This window comes from Pteropus vampyrus, unplaced genomic scaffold (assembly GCF_000151845.1).
Source record: "Pteropus vampyrus isolate Shadow unplaced genomic scaffold, Pvam_2.0 Scaffold125, whole genome shotgun sequence".
NCBI lineage: Eukaryota > Metazoa > Chordata > Mammalia > Chiroptera > Pteropodidae > Pteropus > Pteropus vampyrus.
This window is the reverse complement of record NW_011888906.1, coordinates 476,911-490,316: the sequence shown is the minus strand read 5'-3', so window position 1 is coordinate 490,316 and position 13,406 is coordinate 476,911. Positions and strand designations below refer to the sequence as shown.

General features: G+C 44.0%; 1 protein-coding gene and 1 long non-coding RNA gene across 8 annotated transcripts in view; one reads left to right on the top strand and one right to left on the bottom strand.

Moving 5' to 3' along the window:
* The window catches only part of LOC111743961, a 44,087-nt gene extending 36,920 nt beyond the window's left edge, over window positions 1-7,167 (top strand). Inside the window, exon 3 of the long non-coding RNA XR_002781961.1 lies at window positions 7,007-7,167. This is a non-coding gene — a long non-coding RNA (uncharacterized LOC111743961). The remainder of the gene's footprint in view (window positions 1-7,006) is intronic.
* DLGAP4 (DLG associated protein 4) overlaps window positions 3,604-13,406 on the bottom strand; it is an 88,448-nt gene continuing 78,645 nt past the window's right edge. For all 7 annotated transcript variants that reach the window (XM_011366564.2, XM_011366562.2, XM_011366563.2 and 4 more), the window contains 3 exons: window positions 7,178-7,269; window positions 6,191-6,346; window positions 3,604-5,382 (listed from right to left, as the gene is read on the bottom strand). In XM_011366564.2, the coding sequence (XP_011364866.1) occupies window positions 5,164-5,382; window positions 6,191-6,346; window positions 7,178-7,269 (467 nt within the window). In that variant the 3' untranslated portion in view covers window positions 3,604-5,163. The remainder of the gene's footprint in view (window positions 5,383-6,190; window positions 6,347-7,177; window positions 7,270-13,406) is intronic.

Sequence of the window (13,406 nt, the reverse complement as noted above, 5' to 3'; positions counted from 1 at the left end):
CACTTTTCCGTTTAAAAATTAAAACAAAATTTATATAATTTACATACCATAAACTTTACCCTTTTCAAGTGTACAATTCAGTGGTTTTAGAATATTCAGTTATTCAACCATCACCACTTTAATTCTAGAACATTTTCATCACTCCTAGAAAAAACTCCCAACTCATTAGCAGTCACTCTCTACCTGCTTTTCCGCAGACACTAATCTACCTTCTGTCTCTGGATTTGTTTATGCTGGAAATTTAATATAAATGGAAACATACAATATGTGGTCTTTTGTGACTGGCTTTTCACTTAGCATAACGTTGTCAAGATTCACCACGGTGTAGCATGCATCAGTACTTCATTCTTTTTATTGCTGAATACTATTCCATTCTATTGATATACCACATTTTATGTATTCATCAGTTGGACATTTGAGTTGTTTCCACTTTTTGGCCATTATATATGCTGCTGCTATGGATACTGGTGTACAAGTTCATGTGTGGATGTGTTTGTTTCCATCTTTTTTGGATATATATTTATATATAGGAGTAGAATGGCTGGGTCATTTAGTAACTCTGGTTTAAATTTTTTTATTAAAAATTATTGGAGGTGACATTAACAAAATCAAATAAGTTTTGAAGTGTTTAATTTTTTGAGGGACTTCCAAATTCTTTTTCACGATGCTGCACCATTTGACATTCTCACCTGTATTGTATGAGGGTTTCCGTTTCTCCACATCCTCATTAACCCTGCCTTCTAGCCATCCTAGCACTTTTGATTAGCATTTCTCTAATGACTAGTTATGTTGAACATCTTTTCATGTGTTTATCGGACATTCGTATATCTTCTTCAAAGAAATAATCAGATGTTTTGCCTGTTTTTAAATTTGGTCATTTTTGTTGTTGTTGAGTTGCAAAGGTGCTTTATATATTCTAGCTAATTATACCCTGACCAGATATATATGGTTTGCAAATATCTTCTCTCATTCTGTGGGTTATGGTTTAATTTTCTTGATAGTTTCAAGAAGTGCAAGTGTTTTTAAATTTGATGGTTTACTTTTTCTTTGGCCTAATGCTTTTGGTAACATATCCAAGAAACCATTGCCTCGTCCAAGGTCATTGAAGACTTACACCTATGTTTTATTCTAAGAGTTTTACAGTTTTAGCTTTTAAGTTAGGTCTCTAATTCATGGAGACTCCGCTAGGCTTGGGGACCCACAACCCTGGGAGAACAGGGGGTTTAGAGAGGGAACCTGGGCCTCCCTGCTCTCTGATCCACAGCCCTGTGGATGGTTCTCGGGGACCCAAGGACAGTGTAGAATGTCCTGCTCCCTCTGCCTCCTCCTCAGTACCCTGTAGCCTTCAGGATGCTTCCTGTCTCTCTGTCCTGGTCCTTTCTGTTCCCTCAAGGACTGGGGCTTCGGAACTGCAGAAGCTGAGGACTCATTCCAGGCTTCTCTGGGAAGTGACAAATGTCTCCCTGATAGAACTAAGAGATGGGACACCATCTAAGTCATATTCTCGTTCAAACTGTTCAATCTGAATCTAGTCATTAGAAAACATAAATCCAAATTTTACATTTGACAAGATGCTTGGACACTTAAAAATTGTCAATATCCTGAAAAACAAGAATCTGGGGGAACTGTTTTTGATTCAGTGAGGCTGAAGAGACATGATAACTGAAAGTGATGAATGGTCTTTAATAGGGTCCTGGATGGCTACAAAGGAAAAGCTGTAGAGTAGCAGTCCCTGACCTTTTTGGCACCAGGCACTGGTGCTCCTATGAGAATCTAATGCCTGATGATCTGAGGCGGAGCTGAGGCGGTGATGCTAGTGCTGGGGAGCGGCTGCAAATACAGATAAAGCTTCGCTCGCTCGCCTGCCGCTCACCTCCTGTTGTGCAGCCCAGTTCCTCACAGGCCAGGGACCAGTACTGTCTATGGCCTGGGGGTTGGGGACCCCTGCCACGGAGCACGTTACTGGGGCATTTGGAGTGTGGCTGTGCTTCAGCTGGTGTTCGTGTCTGGGCTGGGAGAGGGAGGTGCTCCAGACCACTTGTTTGTTAAATTAGAGGCGATAAGGGGATTGTGGTCATGCAGGCATGTTCTTATTCTTAGGAGTGGCGTGGTGTATATGGGGATGAAGTAGCATAGTATATGCTGCTTACCCTTAAATGGCTGAGAAAAGTTTGTTATCTGAAGGGCATAATGCAAATATGGTGAAATGTTGACAATTGGTGATTCTGGGTAAAGGACAGGGTGTGGTGTTCATTTTATTACTCTTTCAACTCGGGATAGGGGATCCCTCCACTGCTGTGCCAGTAGGGCTGGGGGCGGGGCCCAGATTCTGCACATGAGATGCTTCCCTCCCCTCTCCGCTGATGCAGGGAGAGCAGGCTCTCTCCCTATGACTCTGACCTAACCTTCAGCGCCCTCTGCTGCTGCGGCAGAAACGCTCAGGCTCAAAAAGGTAACGGTCCACACCTCAGTCCCACAAGGCCAGTCGGGGGCAGAGCTGGGATGCAACTGGATAGTGGCTCTTATGTCCAGCCTGGCCACCTCCTGTATTCACTCACACCTGTGTCTGGCTCAGTGCCCAAGACAACCAAAAACCTCTTCATGTCCCCCTCAGCCTGGTCACAGGGAAGAGACAGGCCCAGGAAGAGCCACCATGGTCACTGGACACTCAGCTGTCACTAACAGGGTTCAGAGATGAGAGCAAGCTGCCCCAAGGGCAGGGGGTCTGACCCACAGGGTTGGGGTGAGCTCTGAGGGGCCCCACTGGGGAAGGGTAGGCAGCTAAACAAAGCTCCGGGGAAGGTGGTTCTTTGCATCCCCTGGGCTTGAGGTCACTCGGAGGAAACCAGGTGTCTGCAGCTCAGCTTGGGCCAAGAACTTTCTAAAAAGGGCACGTTGTTACCATGTGGCATTGGAACCTCCTGTTCCTTCTGCCTAGAATGTACTTTCTGCAGGTTCTCCCCTGCACGCCACCGCCATCCACCAAAGCTGGTTAATACCCACCATCCTCTGGGCTTGATAAGAATGCTCCTGCCCAGACCAAGTTAGGTGGTGCTGTCAGGGTTCCCACAGCCTCCCTGCGCTGTGTCGTCTTTTCTACCACCTCGTGTAGACTCGAACTCATCTATGACGCGTCCGGTGTCCGTCTCCCCCATGAGAGCATGAGCTCTCAACGACCTGCAGGCGCCGGGCCTGGTGGAGCAGCTGCTCAGGAAGTGGACTCGGAGGATGTGCCTGTCAGGGCGGCTGCCGGAGTGGGTACTGGGTGCCCGGTCCCAGGAGGCGTGCGGAGTCGGGGTCGGTCAGCGAGGGCAGCCTGTCTTGGCTCCTGTACAGCAGCTGTTAAGCATTTATTTCTCAGAGGAAGCTGGTAAGGTAGATGTTGCACACGTTTTCCACATGAGGGAACCGAGAGCTTAGTTTTCTTGCCCAGGATCACAGAGCTGGTGTGTGATGAAGCTGGGATCGCGGTCTGCGCTCCGGTCAGCCTGTCCCATAGCACTGCCATTTGGAAGGGGTCTAGCTCGGTCTCCGGGACAGTCCACTCCACACGCCTCACCCCAGCCGGACCCTTCCCACCGCAATAACACCATGAGCCCTTGGTACACGTTACCTCATTTATTCTCACAACATGCCTGTGAGGTAGGGAGGGGCAGGGACTGTCCCCATTTTACAGAGGAGGAAGTTGAGGCACACAGAGGTCAAGTGACTTGCCCAAGGTCACAGACGGCGGCCAAGCTGGAATGGGGCCCAGAGCAGGCCCTTGGTTCACCTGGGGCCCCCTACAGCAAGTGCCAGACGCGAGGACTCTCCAGTGCTGTAGTCTGTACAGAGCAGAGTAGCCCTCGTGCGCTGAGCTCGCTGCGGGCTGGGCCTCGCCCTCCCCCTGCCCTCCCCGCCCTGCAGGCCCGGGCCATTGCAGCTCAGGGCTTGTGACACCCTGGGAGTGGGGCTGGGGGGCAGAGGAGGGGAGGATGGTTGGGGTCAAAAAAAAACCAGAACAGAACAGAAAACCCAGAGGCTGGGCAGGTGGGAGACCAAAAAAAGAGGGCTGCTTACACACAAGGTATATATTTTTACACACACTTGTACACACACCTAGATATAGTACATGTAAAAATATATGCTATTCACACACCCGCCTCCTGCCAGGTGCCCCGAGAGCCAGCGGTGGCGCTGGTGGGCAAGGGCGAGCAGATGGGCGTTTGTTAAATATACACTCTAAGGTCTATGTGCATATGTACACATACGTATAGACACAGCCGCCCGCCCCTCGGGTACTGTACACAGGCTCAACCAGGGACAGACACATGGGGTCCCTCTCTCAAGTGCCCCCTGCAAGTCACTCTGAGTCATACATTTTGCTGAAGGAAGAAGGGGCTGGAGAGAAGAAAAAGGCGGGAGTCTGGAGTGTGATTACTGGCTTTTAGCTCACGCTCCCCCCAAAGCCTGAACCCTCCTCATCCTCCCCTGGAGGGGCATCGACCACCTGACCCTGCCTAGGGCTGGCGGATCGCAGGGGTAGGGTTGCTGCTGCTGAGAGGAACCTCCATCTGTGTGTGTGCACGTGTGTGACTGTGTGTGAGCACTTGGCGGGAGAGGGGGAGGTATGTCCAACGCTCTGTCCTCTGGGATCTCAACCACAAAAGGGGCTGAGAGCCAGAAAGCCGGCAGCCAGGATGGTGACCCCTGTGTGAGCTCTGAAGGGAAAAGAGAAACATAAGAATGAAAACTCTGAGGTCAGAGCGGGGGTAGCCGGGAGGAGAAGGACGGACATGGCAGGTGCCCAAGGCTCCCCTTGGGCTGTCGTCGTCTTGTAAACAAGCTAGTTTAAGTTCTCATTAGAACAAGTAAAAAGACCGCAGTCTGGAGGTTGGGCCGGGCAAGCGCCGAAGTCCATCTACCTAGTCCACCACGGCCAGCAAGAGGAAAAAAAGAGTTTGGTGTTTTTGTTGACTGTTTTTATGTGAAGTCTTCATAACCTAAAGCTGGGAGGGACCCAAAAAAGCCAAATTGTGAGCCCTTGTATGCGTCAATTTGAAAGTTGGCTCAGGGTCTCTAGACAGAATAACCATACTAAAGGTTGAAAAAATTTTTGTTCCATTTGCATTTAGCTTGTGTAATTTTTTTTTTAAATGACTTAAAATTATTTGCTTCCTGGTCTCAGAGCCGGGTCTGGGCCTCGGGGACATAAATCTCGATGCTGTCCGCACTCTCTGTGGCTGAGTTCTGCCTCACAGAAGCTGCCCGCTTGGCTGCCAGGAGTCTCTTGCGGGCCTCCTGACGCTGCTTGTCACCAGCGTCAGAGGCCTTGTCGCGGCTCACTGCTGGCTTGGATTTGGCTGGCTTCTTTGGGACTGGAGGGGGTGGTTTCTTCTCTTCCTTTAGTGAGACAGTGAGGAGGGAAGAAAAATAAAGGTGCCACCTTTTGTGTGGCACTACCACCCACTATATGCTGGCAGCTGGAGTCTCTGCCCCAGCCTCCCTGCATCGGGCACAAGCAACACACATTTGGAATCAAGAAGCCACGAGAAGCGATGATAGTGGGAATAGCACAAGGCATAGGAGCAAAAAGCAAGCTCAGAATGTTCTAGCAGGAAGGGATGGTCAGATCACCTGTTCCCACCCCTGCTTTGAACCATTGAGAGACTCGGGCAGGAACAAGCCTGAGTCACACAGCCCAGTCAGGGCCTCTGACTCCCAGGTCACATTTCACATGCTATTCTAGGGGATCAGAACTTACAAGGCCCACAGTCTAGTAACAATGACCATAGGGGTCACTGGGTGCCCATTTTACAGAAGGAAGCCTGGGCCTCAGGGAGGAGGCTGGCCCCCATATACTCCTGGGAGTGTGGCTCCAGGAGAAGGACCATTTTTCTGCCTCCAGAGTTCCCCACAGCCGTGTCTACACTTGTGCTTGAGGCTGCGGGCATGTTTCCCAGGAGCCCCATTTTCTGAACATGCAGGGCAGGGCGGCATGCTTCAGAGGGGCAGCTTCCACTGCACAGAGCGAGCGAGCGGCATGCCAGACGAGTGCCGAGCATGGACCCCGCGAACTGATGGATGTGAGCCCCCAGCTCAAAGACGACACACGGAGAAGGGAGCCAAGCAGCACTGACCGATGTGGGCAGCGTTATTGCCGACCAGGAATTTGTCCCTGGACTTCCCCTCCGCACTGCTCCATGCTCACCTTCCTCTTCTCGGGGGTCTCCACCAGCTGCCAGCTGTTGGCCTTGAGGTGGTAGAGTTCATCAAACTTCATGCTGATGTCCTCGATGGACAGCTGTAGCAGGTCCCAGAACCCTGCCAGGTCCTGGGCTGTTGGACGTGGGTTGGCGTCAGGGTTCTGCAGGGCAGAGAGGGATCAATGGGGCAAGCAAGGCAGAGGCTGGTCCTACAGGCCCTGGTGGGGGCCCCGTGTGGCCTAGGCTTGCTCCCCTCTTCCCAGGGTTAGTATCTGCATGAGTGAATGAAGTCAGTTCCTGGTCACTGCCAGCCCTGATGGTGGGGATCTTTGGGAGAAAGAGTCCCTGCACATACATGGGGGGACCGAGACCTGTGCCACCCCTGTAGGGCTACAGTGAGGAAGGGGCTCATGCCAGGCAGACCAATGTTCTCCTTTTACAGGAAGGAAACAGCAGTTCCTGGCCATGGTCTCACAGTGAGGCAGGGAGGAGCCAGCATTCCTCCCAGGCGGGCATGACTACAGAATCCATGTGGTCTCCCTCCTCTCATTCTGTTCTCTGACAACACATTCCTCCTCATGACTGCCCGAGACAAACACTCTGCCATTCTCCTCCACCACGGCTAGTTGGAGAGAGGCTTCGACATTCCCAGCAGGTAGGGGTGGGGGAGAAGGAAAGCCACCAAACCTAGTGGTGGTAGTTTTTAATTTCTTACCTTGGTTGTCTTCTTAGATACAGGATGTTTTATATAAATAAATCAGCACTAACTGATCTTTAACTTACATTGACTATTTTATACAGAGCTCACTTTTCTATTTCAGAAGGCATCAGCTACCTGAAAGGACTATTCCCGGCCTCTTTCCAATGCCATAAGGAGGCAGCACCTTCTCCATGTTACAGAGGAGTTCCAGAGGCTCGGAGGGGCTAACCCAGCTGGGGGATCTAGCGGGCAGCCAAAGGCCCTGCTGTGGAGGAAGGAGAATCACACTCACCAAGTTTTGTTCACAGAGGCCCCGGAACTGCTGGAATTTCTGGGACATCAGTAGTTGGGCACTGCCCACAGCACTGAGGACTTTACCTAAGACTGAGAAAGTAGAATAAGACTTACTGAGCAGCGCATATCGTTTGCTGGGGTGGAGGCAGTCATAGCTTTCGCCTTCCCACCCCACCTTAGGATACCAACCATTATTTGGTGATGGCAGTTGGTCTTCATTTTACATATTAATCCAATCTCATTGTGAAAAGTGCAAACAGTAAAGTGACTCCATCCCCTAGTTCTTAATGACATTTTATGGCAATAAGTTTGAAAACTGAGTTTAAAAGGAAGAAATTTCCAGAAAAAATGTAAATTATTATTCAAAGAGAAATAGAAAATCTGATTAGATTAATAATTTTTAAAAAACAAGTTGAAAATCTTCCCAGAAAAATGAACCAGGCCTATTTAGTTTTACAGGTGAGGTTTTTATATAAAACCTTCAAGGAACAGATAATCCCTATCTTCAGACTCTTCCAGAGAGTAAACAAAGAAAACGATACAATTTCAAGAGCCCTAAGAGCAGATAAGACATGCCAAGAATAGGTCACTTTCATTTTGAACATTAATGTAAGTCTTCTTAAGTTATAAACAAGTAGAATCTAACAGAAGAATTGATCAGTAAATATTTAACTAGGAATACAGGCTGATCTTTTAGTATGACTTACAGTTTTAAAATGGTGGCATAACGAAGTACTATCTCCCATTCCCCCCAGAAAGCCCCAAAATGCACATCGTCTCACAGAACTCTGGACCACAGTATGAGGAAGACTGCCACGTGCAATGACAGCCACACAAGGAGGGTTCTTGGGCTTGAAGGTCTCAGGTAAAGGTGTTAGTTTTTGAGTTCTCCAAAGTAGCGCATCTCGAAGGGAGAGGCCCACAGTCTCTCACTTGACATACAAAGGACTCCCGCGTCCTAAACCTGGTTTGGCAGCAAGGACGAGGGGTGGGGAGGCGTGGTGTTGTAAGCAGCCCTGGAGTTGCCTGGGGAGAAGACAAGGCTGAGGGCACATAGTACTGGTCTGTCCCACAATGATCTACTGACAAGAGCTCATCAAGGAAGAATGTCATCTCATTAAGAAATTAGTAATTAAAAAGGAATCAACATAGGACGTTAAACAGATACTATAGGAACAGCAAATGGTAGATGAACATTCATCAGAAAATTGTGGCCAGGGAAGAGATGAAAAGTGTGACATTTAGCCATGGAAATGTAAAATAGTAGTTCAAAGCAGAGATGGAGGTGCCCCCAAAACAGACAGATGCAGGACAATGGAAGGAGATAACACATGAGCTCTGGATCTAGTGCAAGAGAAAAAAAGCAGGTCATTACAGAAACAAGGGAAGCAGCATGAAGAATAAAACCCACTGAAAACTAGGAAAGACAAGGTGAATATAAGTGAGAAAGCTCCTGATTCAAATGCTTAAACTGCTTGATTAACAAACATCTTTTTAAATGAATAACTAAGCTACTGGGAATAAAATGAGTCCCCCTTCTTCCCCTGCATCCCTCAAAGTGGGGAGTGGGGATATGTGCCTGGCTTGGTCAAAAGTAGAGTGAGAATAAAAGGAAAAGTATCTCCCGAGAATTCCTAACCATAAGACTGCACTTGGGTACTTTATTTTTTAAGAAATAAAAGCAGCAACTAAATGTACTGAAGAGACTATCAAAAAGAAAGTGACTGAGAGGCATGGAAGAGAGAGGGAGACTCTATCAGAGTTCTAAAAGAAGAAAACAGAAATCACTATTTAGAATTTTCCAGAAATGGCCGACACCAGTCCTGAGTCAGGAAGCCAAATGAATCCCAAGCAATTCACACTTATTTACAGTAAGGCCCAAGGGAGACTCTTAGAAAGCAACCAAGGGGCAAGCAAAGATTACTGCCAAAGGAATGAATTAAACAGCAAACTTCTCAATTACAACAATGGATGAAAACTGAATATGGTGCTGAGAGAAAAGTGTTATCTTAGAATTCTACACCCAGAGTAACTATCATTCAAGAATGAGTGAGAATGGAGAAAGGACAGTCTTTTCAACAAATGGTGCTGGGAAAACTAGATATCCACATGCCAAAGAATGAAGCTGGTCTTTCACCTTATACCATATAAAATAATTAACTCAGAATGGATCAAAGACCTAAAAGTAAACTAAAACTGTAAAACCCTTAGATAAAAACATAGGAGCAAATCTTAATGACTTTGGATTTGGCAGTAGTTTCTTAAACAAGATACTAAAAGCACAGGTGACAAAAGAAAAAAGATAAATTTTACTTCATTAAAACTGAAAAATTTATGCATAAAAATATACTGTAAAGAAAATGTAAACGATCCGCAGAATGGGAAAATTATTTGCAAATCATATCTGATAAAGAATATCCAGACAATATAAAGAATGCTAAATCAATAAAAAAGACAATCCAATTTTAAAATGGGCAAGAAGTTGACTAGATATTTCTCCAAAGATATACAAATGGTCAGTAAGCATGTTCAGCATCATCAGTCATCAGGGAAGTGCAAATCAAAACCACAAGGAGATACCACTTCAACCCTGTTCGGATGACTATTATAAAAATACAACCAAAAAAAAAAAAAAAACCCCAGAAAACAAAAAGTATTGGCAAAGATATGAGGAAACTGGAACCCTGTGCATTGTTGGTAGGAATATAAAATGGTGCAGCTGCTGTGGAAAAGTTTGGTGGGTCCTCTAAAAGTTAAACATAGAGTTACCATAAAACTGAGCAAACCCTATTCCTAGGTCCATAGTGACTTAAATACTTACATGCCAATATTCATAGCAGCATTATTCACGATAGAGGTAAAGACAACCCAAGTGCCCGTCAATAGGTGAATGAATAAATAAAATGTGGTAAAGACACACAATAGAATATTACTCAGCCATAAAAAGGAATGAAGTTCTAATATATACTACAACATGGATGAAACTTGAAAACATGATGCTAAGTGATAGAAGCCAGACAAAAAAGGCCACACAGTGTATGATTCCACTTACATGAATTACCTAGAATAGGCAAATGCAGGTAGACAGAAAGTACATCAGAAGTTACTAGGGGCTGTGGGTAAGGAATGGGAATGAGGAGTTACTGCTGGATAGGTACAGAGTTTCTGGGGTAATAAAAAGGAGACAGTGTACAAATAAAAGAGATTAGAAATGAAAAAGGGCCAGATGATATAACCATACTGGAAAAGGTATTTTAAAAAGTTTTACAGAGCTGTGAAGTAAAAGATAATTTTTTTCTTAAACAAAAGAGAATATGAATAGAGGAAACATCCCAGACTCTTTTTATGAAGCTAGATAATCTTGATACTACAACAGGATAAGGATGAGCAAGGAAAATTACCAGCCAGTTTCTCACGAAGAAAGGCAGAATTATTAAATCACATATTAATAAACCAAGTCCAACAATGTACTAAAATGATGCTATATATAATTCAGCTGGGTTTATTCTGGCAATACAAGACTGACTCAACTTAAGAAAATTCTAATGACCTCTGATTTGGGCAGTGAAAAACCAGTTAGTATCAGATAAACTGAGCCCTCCAAGAAAAAGTTAAAAAAAAAAACAAAACACTAAATACCAAAACAACAAAAAATCTCTTTCAAGGCATTAAAAATTATCAAAGCAACCAGAATCTGAGAGGCTAAGATCCCAGTGAGAAGGGAAACAATATTCAGGCGTGTCTGATACTCTGTACTGCTTTTACTTGAAGGCATTTATCTCCCAGCTTATAAGCAGCATAAGGCCGAGAGGCTTAGAAGCCAAGCAGAAAGTGGTGATTAAAAGGCTGAGCAGAGCTTGTGCAAGTTTCATGGGGATAGGAAGACCAAAATTGGAATTCGGAGCGACAAAAGCAAACAGGACTTAAGGGAAGTGCTTTAAGCTAAGCGAAGCTTCCAACTGTCTGAAGATGTGGGAGAAAAATGAGCTCAGGGTCTGCTGAGGAGGAGGGGCTTGGAAATACTGCAGGCTCTCATTGAGATTCCCTGAAGAGTGCACACCAGGGTAAGGGCAAACTAGACATAGACAGCCGTCACTAAAAGCTGGCTTTGAGTCAGTTAAAAGGTATACCAGGACATCTCTGCTATACCGTGTCTGGCCCTGTCCTGCCTGCAGGAAACAAAAGCACATGCTTTCTTGACGAACAGAAAATGATCCTGAGCCTCAGTTTATTTCTGTAGTTTTCACATAGGGTTTCTAGCACTGAATAAAAATTACCAAGCTTAGCAGGAGATAGGACCAAATGACTGCACACCAAAAGAGAAAAATATAGAAAAAACAAACCTATAGGGGCTGTAGATACTAGAGTTATTGGACAAGGGCTTTAATATAACTCTGAATACGTCTAAGAAGATATATGACAAGAATCTATCAAGACTCAAAGGGAAATTCCAGAACTAAAAAAATATAGTAATGGAAATTAAGACCAAAATATATGGGTTTAATAGATTAGTCACAGCTGAACTATACAGTAATCCAACAGGAAATACCAAGACTGAGGCCTGAGGAGGAAAAATAAAAGTACAGAAGAGAGAATGAAGAAACAAAAGACTCGGCATGCTAACCTGTGTAACTGGAGTTCACGAGGAGAAGAAATACAATGGAGCAGAAATAAAGGTCAACTTTTCTGAAACTGATGGAAGTTATTAAAGCCAGAGATTCAAGAAACCCTGTGAACATCAAGCTGGAAAAAATACAAAGGCAACCATACCAAGATATCACAGTAAAACTGGTAAAACTCAAACATAGGAGAAAAGTCTTAAAAGCAGAGGGGGAAAAATTATTCTTCAAAGGAGCAGCAGGAAGACTGACAGGTGACTTTTCAATAGAAAGGCTGGGAACCAGAACATAGTCAAAAACATATTTATAAGTGTTGAAAGAAGCTCAATACTAACCTAGAATTTCATATGTAACAAAAATGCTATTCAAAAAAAGAAAAATACAGACATTTAAAGATCAATATTGCATTAAATACTAAAGAGAGTTCTTTAGGCAGAAAGAAAGTGATCCTGAGAAAAAAGGAGTGAAGGGTTAACAAAGGGTAAATATGTGGGTAAAGCTAAGTAAATATTGATTGTGTAAAGCAAAAATGCTTGTTCTATATATAGTTCTATATATAGAACTAAACTACTTCACAGCAACAGTACAATGAAGTAGTTTAACTGTACTCTTGGGCAATAAAAGTGTTCTAAGGTCTTTGCATCATCTGTGAAATAGTAAAGGTACTAATTTAGATTAGTCTTTACCAAGTCAAGGATGCAAGTTAGTAGTTCGTACTTAATCTTTAGATTAAGTACTAAAAGAATAATAAGCTAACATGAGAAAAGTATAAATACTTGATCGAGGCAAGAAAGGAGAAAAATCTATTAATAAAATTTATCACATTACTAGATTTAAAAAGGGAAACCACATGATTATCTAAATATAGTCCAAAAATTCCATTAGATTAAATAATTTTCTTAACCAGAATAAGAGTACCTACAACAAACCTACAGTAAATACCATACTCAATGATACAATTTCTTATTTATGGATAAAAATAAGAATGTAGCAAGGTTTCCAGATATAAGATCAGTATAAAAGAGCATTTCACTAACAACAAATAGAAAATGCAGTAACAAAAAACACCATTTACATCCCTCCAGAATTAAAATACTAATCTAACAAATCTTTTAAAAATATGTAAAATTTTTTACATAAAAAAAATTTAAATGTAATTGAAAGACACTAAAGAAGACCTAAGTAAATGGAGACATATAATTACTCAATTCATAAAGATGTAAATTTTCCCTCAAATCAATCTACAGATTTAATATAATACCAATCAGAATGTCAACATGGGACTTGAAAAGCTGATTCCAAAATTTATGTGGAGGAGCAAAGAGCCAAGATTAATTAGCCAAGCCACTCTTGAAGAATGACGTTGAGGAAACTTGTCCTTCCACTTATCAAGATTCATTATGTACTTATAACAAAGAAGAAAATATGATTTGGGCCTAGGGATAGATTAATGAACGGAATAGAAAGCTCAGAAATAGGGCAACACATATAGGAAACCTGCTATTTGTCAGCACTATATTGCATTTCAATAGGATAAGGATTAACATTTTAACACATAATTATCCAGTAAGAAAAAATTAACATGGAACCCTATCTCGCTCCATGCAG